A 19869-nucleotide genomic window follows, 5' to 3' on the forward strand; every position below is an offset into this window, starting at 1 on the left:
AGTAGTTCCAGCTGGATGGCTTCACAATTTTCTGCATGACATCCTGTACACTGAGTTTTTAATTTAGGACTGCAATGTGGTACAGGTCCTTCCAGCCCACGAACTCACACTGCCTAATTACACACCCTTAACCAATTAGTCCACTAAACTGTACAGCTTTGTATCATGGGAGGAAACCAGAAGACCTGGAGGAAACCCACGCAGTCACGGGGAGAAAGTACAAACTCCTTACAGATCGCACCAGATTCAAACCTGGGTCATTGGTGCTGTAATAACATTGTGCTCATTCTTTCCTATTATTTACTCATTCATAGGATGTGGATATTCTCCTCCGTAATAATCTGGCTTTAGAATTTCTGTAGCATGGGAATCTTTCAAGGAACTAATAAACTCAGAATCTATCTTCATCAAAAGAACCCTTCCAGGAAAATTCATGGCATAAGGCAAATTAGTGAAGATGTTTGGGCATATAAAGAGAAAGTTGGGTACAGAAGGAACATAAATCAACTGGCAGAAGCAACAGGCAGGAGTCGGAGCTGTAGTAGTGAGAGGTTAAAGAGCAGGGTCCAGGTAAGAGAGCAAGTTTTCCCAACCTAATGGGAATCTATACAAAAGAGATAAATTCCAGTGGACCTGCCTTTGAGAAGGCAGTGTTGAAATGGCTGTGCTGCTGTTGAAGTCAAAGTGCAGGCTTTGGTGAGCATCAGGATAAATGGTGGCAAGACAAGGTATTTTTTTCTCGATCTTTCAGTCTTAATTGGAAGGAGTAATCTTAAAGATTTGTGGGAGGTTAGGGCAGAGATATGCTCCTCCTGAAGAATGTGGCAGATTTTGAACATTTCCAATGTCCCTGATGACTACACCTGCAGGAAGTGAGTCCAGCTGCAGTTCCTGGTAGACCCACTTAAAGCAGGGTGAAGTGGATGGACTCTGTTTGGATCATCTGGGATACAGAGAACACGGTAGACACCATATTTAGTGTGCTGGTTCGTCTGAAGGTGCAGAAATAGAGAAGATGGATGACCACCAAGAGGGGGAGTCAATGCAGTCAGGTAATGCAAAAGTCCCATGTTGTCATATCCCTCTCCATCAAGTGTATTATATCATCAGGGGATGATCTCCTGGGAGAGAACAGCATCAGAACTCAGTTCGTGGCACTTGTTGGGCATTGTATACTGTAGGGAGGGTTTGGAACCATAAGATATATTGTTGTAGGGAATTCTATTGTAAGAGGGCCATTTATGAATTTCTGTGAACACAAATGATATTTAAGGATGGTATGTAACCTCCCTGGTCCAATGGTCAAAGCTGACTACAAGAAGGTTCATGATGTTCTGAAAGACAACAGAGGTTGTGGTACACATTGGTACCAACAACAGGAAGGAGAAAGGATGAGGTCCTGCCACATGTTTCGGGAGTTAGATAGTTGTTAAAGGAGCAGAGCCTCAAAAGTAGAAATCTCTGATCTGGTGAGTATAGTATATGACAGATCTAATGAAGGCATTGTTGAAGGGACGAGTCAGGGCATGAAGCTTTATGTTTGTCGATCATTGGAACTGTTTCTGGGGAAGGTGGATATGTACAAGTGAGTCAGGTTGCAACTTAATGTGAATGAGATCAACAGCCATGCTAGAAGATTTGCTGGGGTGATTGAGAAAGGTTTAAACTGAGTTGTCAATGGAAGAGGGCTCAGGGTAGTTGTTCAGGTGAGGAGATATATTCACTGAGAGGAGAAATAGGAAATCCAGAAGGCAAGACAAGCAAGTTAGTGAACCTCAAAAGAATTCAAACCTATTGTAATGCAAAAGGTATAACAAATAAATTAGATGAATTCAAAGATTTGATTGACACAGGGGTCCATACTGTTGCAATGACAGAAATCAAGATGAAATATGGACAGGAATGGTAACTCGATAAGGTAGGAATCTAATTTTCTGGCGAAACAGAGGGGCGAGTTAATGCATTGTTGAGAACAGGTCAGTAGATTCAGCAAAGCCTTTGACAAAGTCCCGCATGGTAGGCTCATCTGCAAGCTCAAACCACATGGAATCTAGGGTGAATTGTCTAATTGGATACAAAATTGATTGGACTCAGAAGGCAGTACTGGAAGATTGTTTTTCAGATTGGACATCTCTGACCAGTGGTGTGCTATAAGAGGTGTTTTTATGGAGGGCCTCCACTTTGAGGCCAGCTTCATTCATGGAGAAAAAATTTAACTTGCCTTTCTATAGAGCAGCCCTAAAAGGATGCTCCAGTGTCACTTTTATGCAGAGCGGCGCCTTGGTGAGTCCTCCGGAGCCAAATATAGGCAGGGTGACTGTTGCTGTAACATTGCCCGTTTTTAAAAATTTTATTTATTGTTCAAACTAAATCATGCAGTCGAAACCAGAATATGAAGAGATACATAATATTTGCCCCTGACCCCCAACCCTAATCACCCTCTAGACTACCCCCAAAAAAGAATTAAAATGGCTGACTTCTTTACCCATAATCCCATCGCAACTGGAACTGCTCTGGGAAATGCAGAGCAGTTCCAGATGTGTGTGGGATGATGGGTAAAGAAGTCATCCATTGATCATTTTTACAGTTAATATATCACTCATCTGTGAGTTCTTTGTTCAGAATTCTGGAAATCATCAATGAAAATAGTCAGCATCAATGGGGCCACTACCGCCGTCACCTGCCGCCCACCCATCCCCCCCCCCCCCCCCCCCGACTTGCCGCTCTGCTCCCTAGTCCTTCTCAGGGCCTAAGGATTGGTGTTGTTGTTTATCACATACAGTGAAGTGCCCTGCATAATGTTTGAGAGAATACACTTTTTTTCCTTTATTTCCCTGTGCTCCACAATTTTTAATTTGTAATTAAACAATTGGCATTTGATTAAAGTGCACAGGGGCAAGGTTTAAAAAAAGTGTCTGTCCCAAACATGATGGAGAGCACTGTTTATGAGATTGTATTTCATCTGGTTAGGCAATTTGCAGATGACGCCAAAGTTGGTAGTGTGGTGGACAGTGAAGAATGTTATCCTAGATAACAGCAGGATCTAGATCAACTGAGGAAGTGGGCCAGGGAATGGCAGATGTAATTTAATTTGGACAAATATAAAGTGATGTATTTTGATAAGTTAAACCAAGTCAGGATTTACACCGTAAACACGGAGGCCTGGAAGGTGTTGGAGAACTGGGAGACCTGTGGATAAAGCAAACCATGCTCAAGTTTTCACTTAATTCTTTTTATTCTGAGTATTAGTATGTTACTATATTGTATGAATTCCCCAGTCACCCCCTTCCCCGTAAAAACAAAATCCTATTTCAGCGCTAATTAATCTGACGAGTTTAAAAAAAGCTCAACACTTCAGCAGAGAAAGGTACTGATTGGAGAAAATATGTAAAACACCAACCTGAGCACTATGACATTGTCCTTTGCACTGACTGTTATATCAAGAAGTCCATCTGCATCCACATCTGAGGAGCCGTCTATTGATTGGCCAAAGTACAGCAGACCAATTGTCACATCCTTCCCCTTTATTCGCTAAGAATGAAAAGAGTTAAAATGTGTATCAGAAGTATAGAAAGTTACAGAACAGAAAACAGGCCATTCGGCCCTTCTAGCCTGTGCCGATTATCATATCACTAGTCCCACTGACCTGCTCCCATTCCACGACCCTCCAGACCTCTCCCATCCATGTATCTATCCAATTTATTCTTAAAACACAAGATCGAATTCACATTCACCACATCAGATAGCAGCTCATTCCACACTCCCACCACTCTATGACCTTGTATTTATCTCCCCCAATCTAAGTGGAAAAAGCCTACTCATATCCACTCTGTCGACATCCTTCATAATCTTGTAAACCTCTATCAAATATCCCCTCTTTCTTCTTCACTCCAAGGAATAAAGTCCTAATCTGTTTAATCTTTCCCTGTCACTCAACTCCTGTAGACTCAGCAACATCTAAGTAAATCTTCTCTGTACTCTTTCAATCTTATTGACATCCTTCCTGTAGTTATGCACCCAGAACTGCACACAATATTCCAAATCTATACATCCTGTCTCTCAGAGCTCCTTCTAATCATATACCTACTACTGTCATCAGGTTCACTGGCCTATAATTACCTGGTTTATTTTTGGAGCCTTTTATAAACAATGGGAACCTCACCCATAGCTAAGGACACTTTGAATATATCTGCCAGGGCACCTGAAATTTCTACACGAGTCTCCCTCAAGGTCTGAGGAAACATCATATCCAGCCTGGGGGATTTGTCTAGCTTTATTTGCTGAAAGGCAGTAAGCACTTCCACCTCCTTCATCTCCATATGTTCCATGACACTTATGTTTGTTTCCCTTCCTTCCTGATACACTCTGCCAGTTTCCTGAGTAAATACTGATACAAAAAAACTGTTTAAGATCTCCCCCATTACTTGATGCTCCGCCCATAAATGACCACTCTGGTCCTCCAGGGGACCAATTTTGTCCCTTACTATCCTTTTACTCTTATTTGTAGGAACTATTCGGGTTTACCTTTACATTATCTGCCAGAGCAACCTCATGTCTTCTTTTTGGTTTCCTGATTACTTTCTTCAGTATTTTCTTGTTTTTTCTGTACTCTTCAGTACTTCATTAGCTCCTTGTTGCCTGTACATCTCCCTCTTCTTCTTAACCAGATCACTAATATCCCTTGAAACCAGGGTTCCCTTTGCCTGTTAACTTTACCTTTTATCCTAACAGGAACATGAGGATTTCACCCTCGAAAATCATCCACTTACGTAACATACCCTTGCTAGAAAATGACATATCCCAACCCACTCTTCCGAGACCCTTTCTCATTTCCACAGATTTTGCCTTCCTCCATTTTAGAATCTCAACTCGAGGACCAGAATGATTATCCTTTTCCATAATTAACTTGAAGCTAATAACATTATGGTCACTGGACCCAAAATGTTCACCTGCACATATATCTGTCACCTGACTTGTCTTATTCCCTAACAGGAGATCAAGTACTGCATTCTCTCTCATTGGTATTTAGATATATCCTTATTGATCCTGGAAAAATTAAATGGAGGAGAGGTACCCAATAAAGAGGCCACTGAATACTCCTGTAAAGATCTCAATTCTAAATCTGTCCATAATGGACAATCCAATTTGTCAGAATAAAAAATCCAGAAAGTTAGATCACAAAAATTAGCAGGCCCAGTAATAAAATCTAAAATTAGGTAGGCCCATACTTCCATCTTTTTTCAATATTTTTCAATTTCAATTTCAATAGTAAATGAAATTTACTAATTCTAGAGTTTTTGTTCTTCCAAATGAAAGAAGAAACTTTTGAGTGAATATTATCAAAAAAAGACTTTGGGATGAAAACTGGAATTGATTGAAATAGATATAAAAAAAATTAGGTAATGTTAGCATTTTAACTGCATTAATACAACCTGTTAAAGATAATGATAAAGGTGACCATCCAGATAAAGACAATCTCACATACTCGAATAAAGGAGAAAAATCGAGTTTATATAAATCATTTAGTAATTTTAACTCCTAAATGTAAAGTTATCTCTGATAATCTTTAAAGGAACTTGACTGTAGAGAGGGACCTGCATAATAATCAGGAAAAGTTCACTTTAAAGAAGGTTTAATTTATATGCAGAGACAAAGTAGAATTGAGAAAACACAGATAACGTCGCTGGGACAGATCGAGCAGGATCTGAAATATAGACTAATAGATCATCTGCATACAAAAAAACCTTCTGAGTCACTCCATTCCTGACAATCCCATGAACCTCATGAGTGTCTCTAACGGCTATTGTCAGAGGTTCTAAAGCTAGATCAAATAGCAAGGGGCTAAGGGAACATCCCTGTCTACTTCCCTTAACCAGACCAATAAGGAGGATTTGTTATTATTAGTAACCACCATAGCTAAGGTGTACTATAAATCAATTTAATCCATGATATAAAGCCCATACTAAAATTAAATCTCCTTAATGTTTCAAATAAATAGTTCCACTCCACTCTGTCAAAAGCCTTTTCAGCATCTTGAGAAACTACACATTCAGGAATTATGTCCGAAGGGGAATAAATCATGTTCAATAATCTACAGATGTTAAAATGTGAATAACAACCTTTAACAAGTTCAGTCTGGTCTTTAGATATAACAAATGGACAGATATTTTCCAACTTAATGGCTAAAATTTTAGAAATTTGCCTATAGGAAGCACGTTCAGTCAGAATTTGATCTTTTTTAGGAATCAAATATTTTACACAGTTGAGGGGTGTATTGAAAGATTTAAACTGTGTTTTTACTTCTGCAGCTGCAAGGCTGAGAACCTGTTTGGAATCAGCAGACATAATCTAAATTCCACATGAGCCCAGGATGCATATTTAGTAAACACCCACCCATGGGGCCTCGGCTGCAGTTGAATAGGAAGACATTATCTAATTTACACTTATGACACCCAGAGCAGTTTACATTTGTTGGTCGCAGACTGTCAGGAGACCTTGAAGATAATTAAACCATTTGTTCAAAGAGATAGGATTTGAGGTAAACAACTTTTGGGTAATATGAGCCCTGGTCCCATTGCTGAAGAGAGAGACTCTCCAAGAGCTGGCAACATCTCTCAGCAAGAAGAACTTCAAGAGTCCAGCTAACGTCCCGGTCAAGGGAGGTAGAGAAGCTGCTACCAGTGCCCTGACAACCTACTACAAGTGTGCAGTCGTTGCCTTGCTTCGGCAGTTGGGACCAGTCCAGGCGTTGATAAGTATAATTGGGAAGGGCTTGCATATTGTAGTGTGAATTCAGCTTTGGATCTAGTAATAAAGACTTGTATAAACTGAACTGCTCTCGGTGTGTGTGTCTATTTTCTTTCGGTAGCTCAAACACTGTGACCAATCTAAAATGAACAAAGTGAGAGGTATAAGTTTACCCAAGACAAGGGGAAAGTAAATTAGTAAATGATTTAAAAATTTTCACTGTAAAACCATCCAGACCTGGGTCTTGCCAGATTGAAGAGAAGAAATAGAATGGGAAACTTCCAACTCTGAAATTTGAGCTTCCAACAAGTTTTGATCTTCTGGTGATATTTTGGGAATATTCAATATTTCAAGAATCTATTCGGTGAAATAGAATTATCGGGAAATTCAGATTTGCATAGGTCTAAATTCCTGAAACACTTTATTAATTTCAGGATGATGAAAAGTTAAGTTTCCATCTTTCTAACATATCTTTGTAATTTGTTTTTAGATGGCGCTGCTAAATCCAGCGGAATAGAAATTATTTATCCTTGTAAAGATGCTTTAAGTGCATCCCAGATTACCAGATTGGACATTCCTTCAGTAGAGTTTGTTTGAAAAAAGAAAGAGAGCTGATCTTCAATAAAGCCAATGAGTTTCTCATCCTGAAGCATCGTGGAATTGAACCGCCATTGTTGAACTCCGGAAGTGACAATGGAGATTTCAACAGAATGTTTGAAAGGCACATGATCAGAAACAGCGATTGCATCATTTTCATATTTCCCTATCAAAGGCACCAGTCAAGTATCAATAAAAATTAATCTATTCTGGATTATTTATGGTAGACATAAAAATCTCCATATATCGACTAAACCATAAAGTGGCAGGGAAGAGTTAAATTAACTAGTTGATTTATTTGGAAGTGTTTGGATTGCAGAGGACCTGTCAATTAAAGGATTTAAGCAACTGTTGAAATCTCCACCCATAATCACCACGTATTCATTCAAATTAGGTAGAGAATTAAAAACCTTTTGAGAAAATTCAGGACATTCGATTTTAGGAGCATGTAGCAACTGTGTCAAAGTGTGAAATGAAGAATAATAAAATGATAAGACTTGATCGAGTCCAAGTTTAGTCAAAGTCATTTTTTCCAACAGTCACACGCAGCTTTTTAAAACCCCCACACCTTCCAAATGACGCCATCACATCACTCAGAACCTCCCAAACTGGTTTGATTAAGCCTCCAGTGAGCCACGACATGGACCACACACACACCCCCAGTTCAGGGGCAGATGGGACTAGTACAGACAGGATGGTCTGCATCTGAGCCGGGCCAGGACCAATGTTCTTGGGGGTTTATTTGCTAGCGCTGTTGGGGAAGGTTTAAACTAATGTGGCAGGGGAATAGAACCAAGTCCAGAGAGTCAGGGGGGTGTAAGATGAGAATAGAAGCAAAAGGTTGCAAGGTGAAAAGCATTAGTGGCAGGCAAGTAAAAGCAGGGGGAAAATCAAAAAAGCTATTTATTGACATAATGGTAAAAGGGATAAGAGTGAGACTAAAGAAAGACTGAAGGCTTCGTGTCTCAATGCAAGGAACATTTGTAATAAAGTGGACGAATTGAATGTGGAGATAGCTATTAAATACTATGATATAGTTGGGATCACAGAGACGTGGCTTCAGGGGGAACATGACTGGGAGCTCAACATTCAGGGTTACTCAACATTCAGTAGGGATAGACAGTTGTAATGGGTGACTTTAATCTACATGTAGATTGGGTGAACCAAATTGGTAAGGGTAAGGTTAAAGAGGTTAAAGATTGGCAAATGGTACTTAAAAGACTAACGGTAGAAATGCAATGGCAATCGTTTACGGATAGCTTGGAACAAGTGCAAAATGTACATCGCAGTTTGTGCGAAGAATAAATTGAGGAGGGTAGCGCATCTGTGGCTAACAAGGGAGATTCGAGAGAGTGTCAAATCCAAAGAAGGAGCTGACAAATTAGCCAAAAAGAATAATATCCCTGATGATTTGGAGAAATTCAGAGTTCTGCAGAGAAGGACAAAAGGATTAATTTGGAAAGGTAAAAGGGATTATGAGAGGAAGCTGGCAGAGAACATAAAAAATGACTAAAAAGCTTTTATAGATACATTAAGAGAAAGAGGTTAGTTAAGACAAATGTGGGTCCTCTGCAGACAGAAATGGATGAGTTGATCATGGGGAACAAGGGTATGGCAGACTGTTTGAATGACTACTTTAGTTCTGTCTTCACCAAGGAAGACATAACTAATCTGCAGGAAATTATTGAGGATTGGGGATCTATTGTGATGGAGGGACTAAAGGAAATAATTGTGTCGAGAAGTTGTATTAGTTAAATTGCAAGGATTAAAGGCGAATTAATCCCCGGGGCCGGATAGTCTGTATCTGAGAGTGCTGAAGGAAGTAGCCCAGGAAATAGTGGATGCGTTGGTGATAATGTTTCAAACCTCTTTGGATACTGGATTAGTTCCTGAGGAAATGAAGGTGGCCAACGTAACCCCACTCTTTAAGAAGGGAGGGAGAGAGAAATCGGGAAACTACAGACCAGTTAGCCTGACATCGGTAGTAGGGAAGGTGCTAGAATTGGTTATTAAAGGTGCAATTGCAGTACATTTGGAAAGTAGTGGTATCATCGCACAGAGTCAGCATGGTTTTGTGAAGGGGAAATCATGTCTGACGCATCTAATAGAGTTTTTGGAGGATGTAACCAGTCGAGTGGATAGGGGAGAACCAGTGGATGTGGTATATCTGGACTTTAGTAAGGTGTTTGATAAGGTTCTGCACAGAAGACTAGCGTATAAACTTAAAGAGCTCGGTATAGGAAGTATGGTATTAAGGTGGATAGAGAATTGGTTGAGGGACAGGAAGCAAAGAGTAGGAATAAATGGGTTCTTTTCAGAATGGCAGCCAGTGACTAGTGGGGTACCACAGGGTTCAGTGCTGGGGCAGCAGTTGTTTATGATATATATAACCATATAACCATTAACGGAGCGGAAACAGGCCATGTTGGCCTTTCGAGTCCGCACCGGTTCACTGATTTATCAATGACTTAGATGTGGGAATACATAGCAGTATCTCGAAATTTGCAGATGATACAAAGTTGGGTGGCAGGGTTAGCTGTGTGGAAGATGCTCGGAGAGTGCAGGGTGATTTGGACAAGTTAGGCAAGTAGGCTAGGACGTGGCAGATTCAGTATAATGTGGATAAATGCGAGGTTATCCACTTTGGAGGTAAGAACAGGCAAGAGGATTATTATTTAAATGGTATCTGTTTAGGAAAAGGGGAGATGCAGCGAGACTTGGGTCTTGCTGTCCAAAGTGGGGGTGCAGATGCAGCAGGCGGTGAGAAGGGCGAATGGTTTGTTGGCGTTCATAGCGAGAGGATTCGAGTCCAGGAGTAGGGAGATCCTGCTGCAGCTGTATAAGGCCTTGGTGAGACCACACCTGGAGTATTGCATGCAGTTTTGGTCACCTTATCTGAGGAAGGTTATCCTTACCTTGGAGGGGGTGCAGAGAAGGTTCACTAGGCTGATACTGAGGGGCTCGCATATGAAGAAAGGTTGGATAAACTAGGCTTGTATTCTCTGGAATTTAGAAGATTGAGGGCGGATCTTATAGAAACATAAAATTCTTAAGGGTTTAGACAGACTAGACACAGGAAGGTTGTTTCCATTGCTGGGAAAAAAGAGAACCAGGGGCCATAGTTTAAGGATAAGGGGGAAGTTTTTTAGAACTGAGATGAGGAAAAACTTCTTTTCTCAGAGTGGTAAATGTGTGGAATTTTTTGCCACAGGAAGTAGTTGAGGCCAGTTCCCTGTCAATATTGAAATGTAGGTTAGATTTGGCCCTTCGATCAAGGGGATTAGGGGGTATGGGGAGAAGGCAGGAACTGGGTACTGATCAGCCATGATCATAACGAATGGCGGTGTTGGCTTGAAGAACCAAATGGCCTACTCCTGCACCTATTTTCTATGTTTCTATGTTAATAACCAGCGATAGGAGGCTAAACCTCTGGTGCTATTGGGTCGTCATCCGTGCCTTAGCATCAGGGTCATGGCAAGGACCGATCAAGGTTGAGATGAGCAGGCTTTAGTTGGTCAATCGTAAATGTCTCTGGATGGTTTGAAAACAGAACATTCTCACGAGAATGTTGACAGGATTTCAGGGTCTGAGTTACAGGGAAAGGTTGTGCAGACTCTGGCTTTTTTCTCTGGAGTGTAGAAGATTGAGAGGGGACTTGATCGAGGTGTTTAAGATTTTAAAAGGGACAGACAGAGTAAATGTGGATAGGCTTTTTCAATTAAGAAAGGGGGAGATTCAAACTAGAGGGCATGGTTTAAGATTGAAGGGGGAAAATTATAAAGGGAACATGAGGGGAAATTTCTTTACGCAAAGGGTGGTGGGGATGTGGAATGAGCTTCCGGAAGACGTGGTTGAGGCGGGATCATTGGTTACATTTAAGGAAAGACTGGATCATTACATGGAGAGGAGAGGACTGGAGGGGTATGGATCGGGTGCTGGTCAGTGGGACTAGGAGGGTGGGGATTTGTTACGGCATGGACGAGTAGGGCCGAACTGGCCTGTTCTGTGCTGTAAGTGGTTATATGGTTATGGCCCCCCCCCCCCCCCCCCCCACCAATGTCCAGTACACAAGATGTATGATTGTTTCATAGCACTCTGAAGGGGCCCTCATACGGCCTCTGGTCAGGATGGCCCATGTGCAACTCTAAGCACAAACACAAACTGAGGAGTAGGGTACAATAGAGGGGACTGGGAATACAGGATTCCCTGAAAGTGGTGTCACAGGTGGATAGGGTTATAAAGAGAGCTTTTGGCATATTGGCCTTCATAAATCAAAGTATCGAGTATTAGAATTAAGATATAATGATAAAGTTGTGTAAGACATTGGCGAGGCCAAATTAGGAGTATTGGTGTCACCACTGCAGGAAAGGGGTCAATAAAATTGAAAAAGTGCAGAGAAGTACTGGGATGCTGCTGGGACTTGAGGAACTGAGTTACAGGGAAAGGTTGAACAAGTTAGGACTTTATTCTCTGGAGCGTAGAAGAATGAGGGGAGATTTGATGGAGGTTTACAAAATTATGATGTGCATAGTCAAGTCATGTTTATTTGTTGTCTGTACCATAAACCTTGCAGTGTACAGTGAAAATAAGATAGCATTTCTCCAGACTGTGGAGCTGGTTATTTACATGGGTACATTACCTCAGAAACAATTTTATAAATAACTTCTCACTTATTAAATTTCATGCTAGCCTTGTGTCCCCAGAGTTCAGAAGCCTCACAGCTTGGGAGACAAAGCTATCTCATAATCTGGTTGTGAGGACCGAAACTCTTCGGTACCTCTTCCCGGATGACGGGAGGGGTATGTGGAGTCCTTCACTATGTTTATAGATTTCCACAAACAATGGCCATTTTAATGACCATCGTGGCAGGGGAAAAGATCCCAATAATCCCCTCAGCCGTCTCTACTATCCGCTGCAGGGACTTGCATTCTGAGGTGGTACAGTTCCCAAACTAGGCAGTGATGTAGTTACATAGGATACTCTCAATGCATCCCCTGTAGAAAGGTAGTGAGGGTGGAGGGTGGAAGCTGAACTTTCCTCAACCTCCACAGGAAGTAGAGTAAATGCAAGTAGGCTTTTTTCACTGAGGTTAGGTGAGATACAAACCAGAGGACATTTGTTAAGGGTGAAAGGCAAGAAGTTTAGGGGGACAACTGGAGGGAATTTCTTCACACAGAGAGAGGTGGGAGTGTGGAACATGGTGCCAGCTGAAGTGGTGAATGCAGGCTTAATGTTGACATTTTTAAAAAACTTGGACAGTTGCATGGATGGGAGGGGAATGAAGGGATATGGAATGGGTGCAGATCAGTGGACTTGGCTGAAGGGGCAAAGGGCCTGTTTCCTGTGCTGTAATGTTCTAATCTGCTCAAGTCACTTGTCTGAGTGCTACTGGTATCATGTAACCTGTTCCATGATCAGGTGGTCAGTGACTGAACCGACTCCCCCATCAGGCTTGCCTGGTGCAGAGGGTGGCAAGACATCCTACAGGATGAAAAATAAGACTGTCAAAGGGTGGATGAACCCTCTTGTAGGGTTAATGACTGTCTCGCAAACACGTGCCGTAAAGCGCAGAAAGGGCATGCCTTGCATCGAAGCTTGGTCTGGCCAAGCTTCACTGCAACAGAACTTCCCCCAGCCGTCTTGGATAATCCTGAATCTAGGAGGGGATGTCGAGAGGGTGGGTCTGGACCTGTGCAACCCTCTACTTACCTAAATCCATTCATTCACACGCTGTTCCTTTCTGAGGAGGGGGGAATCCTATCAAACCCACAAACTGACTGAAAGAAACCATCATCATCCTATGGGATGGACTGTCAGAAAAAAATTGTTCTAATAGTATGACTCATGCGGGCAATTACACGAAAACATGTTCTTCACTTCCCTGTCTAGCAGTTTAGCAAATCACAATCCCATTGCATTATTATTTAGTCTTCTATCGCTAATGTTTCATATATTTCATATTATCGCTTAAAAACATTTTTTAATTATTTTTTTTAGCACGGTAACAGGCTTTTTCGGCCCATGAGTCCGTGCTGTCCAATTTACACCCCATTAACCAAAACCCTCGGTATGTTTCGAATGGTGGGAGGAAACCGGACCCCCCCCCCAAGGAAAACCCACACAGACCCGGTGAGAACATACAAACTCTGTCCTGATCGTTGATGCTGTAAAGGCATTGCACTAACTGCTACGCCAACCGTGCCGCTCCTTGTATAAAGTAATTCAATATAAATATAAATATCAATAAATATAGACAAATTAAGAAACAAAATGCCAATGGTCCCAGTGCAAAATGGAAAATTTGATGGTTGAAATACAGACAATTTCCTTGTGATTGTTCAATAGACTTCATTATGCATCCAGGCAGTATATTAATTATGACACGGTTTGAAAACAGAACATAGAGCAATACAGCACAATACAGGCCCTTTGGCCCTTGATGTTGTGCCTACCTGTATATTCCTCCAAAAAAAATACTAACCCCTCCCGACCCCATAACTCACTATTTTCCTTTCATCCATGTGTCTTTCTGAGATTATCTTAAATGCCCCTAATGTTTCAGCCTCCACCACCATCCCTGGCAAGGCATTCCAGACCCCCGCAACTCTCTGTGTAAAAACTTACCCCTGATGTCTCCCCTAAACTTTCCTCTCTTAACTATATCCTCTGGTGTTTGATGATCCTGCCCTGGGAAACAAGAGCTGACTGCCACTCTATCTATGCTTCTCATAATCTTGTAGATTTCTATAAAGTCTCCTCTCATCCTTCTTTGCTCCAAAGTGAAAAGTCCCAGCTCTGCTAACCTTGCCTCAGAAGACTTGTTTTCCAATCCAGGCAGCATCCTGGTAAATCTCCCCTGCACCTTCTCCACAGCTTTCACATCTTTCCTATAATGAGGTGACCAGAACTGAACACAATACTCTTAAGTGTGGTCTCACCAGAGATTTGAGGAATTGTAACATGGCCTCTCGACTCCTGACTCTCAGCATCCAATAGGCCAATTTAACTATCCTATCAACCTGTGTGGCAACATTGAAGGATGCATGGATTTAGACCCCACTCTTAAGCAACCGACCATTAACCCAAATACATTGTCAACGAATGCACAATTTCAGCTTAAAAGGGTATTTTACTCCTTCAACCTATATTTTTTTTGATTACTGAAATTTTATTGGTCACAATGAAAAATAATGATCTGTTTGTGATATTACAAAGGTCATAATGGTCAAGAATGGGGGAAGACAAGGTGAGACACAATCATTTATGAAGACTGCTCTTGAATACAAACACCAAAATAGGACCTGGACACGACTAGCCACAATTCCAATCCAATAGGTAATCTCACCTGGGAATACATTTTGTGGATCCCATCGTTCTTCCCATTAAAGATGTACAAGCTGCCACAATGATCTTCCTCCAAAGGAGCTCCAATAGCTACATCGTTATATCCATCTCTGTTAATATCACCGATGTTTGCTATGGCAAATCCAAATCTTGCATTGGGAACACTCACTGCTCCTGCCAAACATGACTCATCATCAAAGGTTCCCTGGTAAATTTCAAAAAATGGATGAGGATCTGAGGTAAAATGGAGACAAGTAATTCATTGTCACATATAGATCACTGAGCATTGTTGCAGACACAACTGGTGCATTATAAATTTTCTGATCTGCAACCTTAAGAAAGGTGTACTAACACTAAATAACACTCAATAGAATTTAGAACAGTGGTTTTCAAACTTTTTCTTTCCACTCACTACACTTTAAGTAATCCCTATGCTATAAGTGCTCTTTGATTAGTAAGGGATTAGTTAAAGTGGGATGTAAGTGGGGGAAAAAAGTTGAGAACCACTGCTCGAGATCCAATTGTTTCTGAAATATTTTGCTTGAGAAAAATTGTCATCGTCCCATTTCCTTTGGAGTTATGAAACCGTGCACATAACGAGTCAGTTAGGGATGATTAAAACAGTGGTTTTCAAACTTTTCCTTGCCACTCACAGACCACTTTAAGTATTCCCTATGCCACAGGTTTTCTGTGATTAGTAAGGGATTACTTAAAGTGGTCTGCAAGTGGCAAGAAAAAGTTTGAAAACCACTGATTTAGCAGAATGAGAGGTCTATCTCTTGGGGACATGTAAAATTCTGACAGAACTTGACAGGTTAGATGAAAGAAGCATTTTCCCAATGTTGGAAAAGTCCAGAACAAGGGATCACAATCTAAGGGTTAAATATTTAGGACCAAGATAATAGGGAGGGAGGTAAAAGATGGGTTGGGGGTGGGTGGGGACGTGGTTGGTTTTGTTAATCAAGGATAGTATCACAGTCGCAAAGAGGGAAGATGTTGTGGAGGGATCGTCTACTGAGTCAGTGAGGGTAGAAGTCAGAAACAAGAAGGGAGCAAAGGCTCTATTGCGAGTATTCTATAGGCCACCTAATAGCTTCTGGGTCACTGAAAAGCAGATAAGTCGACAGATTATGGATAAGTGCAAAAATAACAAGATTGTTGTCATAGTGACTTCATCTTCCTTAATATTGACTGGCACTTTCTCAATACTGAGTTTGTTAGGTGTATCCAGAAAGAACTGTATGTGAAGAAACCAACCAGAGGGGAGGCCACAATGGGTCGACAACTGGGCAATGAACCTGTCAGGTGGCAGACCTTTCAGTGAGCAAGCACTTTGGATATTGTGACTGCAAATCCCTGATGTTTAGCATTGCCATGGACATCGATAGGATCAGACAGAATCAAAAGGTCATAAATTGGGGAAGGGGTAATTATGTTGGTATTGAACAGGAACTTGGGAGAGTAAATTGGGAAAATGTTCATAGGGAGAAGGGAAAATGCACAGCAGAAATGTGGAGAATGTTTAGGGACTACTGCAAGGTGTTCTGAACAGATCTATCCCACAGAGTTAGGGAAAGGATGGTCAGGCAAAGCAGTCATGCTTAACAAGAGGTGGAACATATGGTCAAAGGAAGAAGGAAGCATACTAAGATTTAGAAGGCAATTGCTGGGATGGCAGTGGAGTCTGATACAATAGGGAATGGTGAATGAGGGCTCAATTTTAACATTTAAGAAAAGTTTGAACAAGTATAAGGGCTGCATGACAAGGAGAGGGAAGAGGGAGTGGGTCCCTTCAGAGGAGAGAAGCAAGCGCCGCACACCGGAGTCAGGTTCTCCTTGCTCAGGCCAGGGTACATCACATCAGAGCACTGCCAATATGGGGTTGCAGTAGGAGGGTCGGGCAAAGCTGAAGGTCCTCTGCAGGGACTGGCTGCAGAGGTCGAGAAGCCAGGGCTGTGCCAGGAGAGCTCCAATGAGGCATGCAACTCTAGCGGGTGGGGGAAGCAAGTTGACAAAGACGGGGAAGAGAGTCTTAAAGAGTCCCCAATAACCCTTTATTCCATTATGTTGCAAAAATCTATTTAACTGTATCTTAAATATATTTAATAAGGCAGCCTTTACTGCTTTCTCGGCCAGAGATTTCCACAGAAAATCAGTCAGGATTTTGAAAATATTTGTATATATACGTGTATTTTTTATTATTGAAACTAATACAAATTAGCAGTTAAAAACTACATACATGAATAAATTATTATGTATTTATTAATATTTATATAAACTTTTTGTAACAAAATAGGCATGTAAGAGTTAAAATAGTGTATAACATTTTTTCATGTCTTCCAGCTCTTAGATATCTGAAGTTTGTTGTATGTGGCTTTTACGTTAAGCAAGTTTGGCCACTCCTGGCGTATGATGTGCTAGCCTTCATTAACCATGGGATCAAGTTCATGAGCCATGAGATAATGTTAGTTATATAAGACTTTAGTTTGACCATTTGTGAACATTTTGTTCAGTTCTAGTCATCTAACTACAGAGACGGTGCTGCAGAGAGGGTGCTCAGGAGATTTTCAGGGCATTGATCATCCTGGTATCCAATAAGAGTAGTATGGATTGGCTCAACGACTACCGCCCAAGCATATGATGATATGCTTCGAGACACTGGTTAAGACCAGAAATTAACACGTACCTAAGTAAAGATCTGGACCTGCTGCAATTCGCCCATTGTCACAATTGTTGACTCTCCACTGAACTCTGGATCACCTCGAAAACAGCAATTCACACAAACAGCTACTCTTCAACGACTATAGCTTGGCCTTCAAGACCGCGATTCTCTCAGTGCTGGTCAAGAAGCTACAAACTCTCGGCCTCTGTACCATCCTCTACAACTGGATCCTTGACTTTCTCATTGGAAGACCAGAGTCAGTACAAATTACAAACAACCTTTCCTCCTCACTGATCATCAATACAGGCTCACATCAAAGACGCATGCTTCCACTATACCCCCATGACCGTGAGGCCAGGCTCAATTCCAATGCTATCTACGAGTTTGCTGATGACACCACAGTTGTCGGCAGAATCACAAACTGCAATGAGGAAGCTGTACAGGATGGGGATAGATCAGCTCGTTAAATGGTGTCATGACAACAACCTTGCGCTCAACATTAGCAAAACCAAGGAGATGATTGTGGACTTCAGGAGGAAGTCAAGGAAACACCGAGGGCTCAGTAATGGAGACGGTCAAGAATTTCAAATTCCTGGGTATCAACATCTCCAAGGATCTGTCCTGGTGCCTGCATTTCGAAGCAATCACAAAGGCGGCTCGCCTGTGGTATATTTTGTGAGGTGTCTGAGGAGGTTCGGTCTGTCACTGAAGACTCTCGTAAACTTTTACAGGTGTACCATAGAGAGCATTCTGGCTGGTCGCATCACTGCCTGGTATGGAGGCGCCAACTCTCAGGACAAGAATAAACTTCAGAGGGTTGTTAACTCAGCCTGCGACATCACAGATAAGACCACTCCATCAAGGGCATCTACATGAGGTGGTGTCTTAAAAAAATCAGCCTCTATCCTCAAAGACCTCCACCACCCAGGCCATCCCCTCTTCACTCTACTACCATCAGGGAAAAGGTGGCGGAGCCTAAAGACGAGCCCTCAGCAGCACAAGGACAGCTTTTTCCCCACTGCCATCAGATTCCTGAATGATCAAGTAAGACACTGCCTTACTTTTAGTCTACTATTATTGTATTTCATTTTTTTATAGTCATGTCATAATATGTATGTTTACACTTTGATTATTGCTGCAAAACACTGATTTCATGACTTGTCCATGACAATAAATCTTGATTCTGAAGGATGCTGCCTGGAATGGAGAGCATGCCTTATGCCTTAGGTATAAATGAGGAGGTAGTGAAATGGATTCAGCAGTGGTTGGATGGGAGGTGTCAGAGAGTAGTGGTAGAAAATTGTTTGTCCAATTGGAGGCCGGTGACTAGTGGAGTTCCTCAGGGTTCGGTCCTGGGTCCACTATTATTTGTTATATATATTAACGATCTGGATGTAGGGGTGAAGAATTGGATAAGCAAGTTTGCGGATGACACAAAGATTGGTGGTGTTGTGGACAGTGAGGTAGATTACCGTAGATTAAAAGGTGATTTAGGAAGGCTGGAGGTGTGGGCTGAGAAATGGCTGATGGAATTTAATACATTGTACAAGGCATTGGTGAGGCCAAATTTGGAGTACTGTGTACAGTTTTGGTCACCAAATTATAGGAAAGATATAAACAAAATAGAGAGAGTGCAGAGAAGGTTCACAAGAATGTTGACAGGATTTCAGGGTCTGAGTTACAGGGAAAGGTTGTGCAGACTGGGGCTTTTTTCTCTGGAGCATAGAAGATTGAGAGGGGACTTGATAGAGGTGTTTAAGATTTTAAAAGGGACGGACAGAGTAAATGTGGATAGGCTTTTTCAATTAAGAAAGGGGGAGATTCAAACTGGAAGACATGGTTTAAGATTGAAGGGGGAAAATTATAAGGGGAACATGAGGGGAAATTTCTTTACGCAGAGGGTGGTGGGGATGTGGAATGAGCTTCCGACAGACGTGGTCGAGGCGGGATCATTGGTTACATTTAAGGAAAGACTGGATCATTACATGGATAGGAGGGGACTAGAGGGGTATGGACCGTGTGCTGGTCAGTGGGACGAGGAGGGTGGGGATTTTCTACGGCATGGACTAGTAGGGCCGAACTGGCCTGTTCTGTGCTGTAAGTGGTTATATGGTTATATAGGTTAGGTTGAGTAAATTGGAGCGATGGAGGATGAGCTGTGACCCGATAGAGGTGTATAAGATGATGAGGCAATGATTGTGTTGATTGCCAGAGGCTTTTTTCCCCAGGGCTGAAATGGCAAATACAAGAGGGCATAGTTTTAAGATGGAGAAAATGCATCCCACAGAGAGTAGTGAACTGCCAGGTCGAAGTTCTGGATGGGGGCTCGCATGTGTCACTGGACCTTGGAGGACTGACACCTGGTACAGTTCCTGGTCAGTTCCATCAACTCCTTCTTCAGCCCGTGCCACACAAACTGCTCTGTGACCATCCACACGGTTGTCTTTATTGCTGGGTGAGCGAGATCGTGGATCAGACTGAAGACCTTCGCCCTCCAGTGCGGCGGGACCACCGGGCGC

The 19869-nt window shown here is 42.0% G+C and overlaps 1 protein-coding gene across 2 annotated transcripts in view; it reads right to left on the reverse strand.

Annotated features, from left to right (window-relative positions):
- The window catches only part of LOC138749613 (integrin alpha-E-like), a 199320-nt gene that overhangs the window by 92413 nt on the left and 87038 nt on the right, over nt 1-19869 (reverse strand). For both annotated transcript variants that reach the window (XM_069911249.1, XM_069911250.1), the window contains exons 15-16: nt 14690-14893; nt 3401-3531 (exon numbers count right to left, since the gene is read on the reverse strand). In XM_069911249.1, the coding sequence (XP_069767350.1) occupies nt 3401-3531; nt 14690-14893 (335 nt within the window). The remainder of the gene's footprint in view (nt 1-3400; nt 3532-14689; nt 14894-19869) is intronic.

Source organism: Narcine bancroftii, chromosome 14 (assembly GCF_036971445.1).
Source record: "Narcine bancroftii isolate sNarBan1 chromosome 14, sNarBan1.hap1, whole genome shotgun sequence".
Lineage (NCBI taxonomy): Eukaryota > Metazoa > Chordata > Chondrichthyes > Torpediniformes > Narcinidae > Narcine > Narcine bancroftii.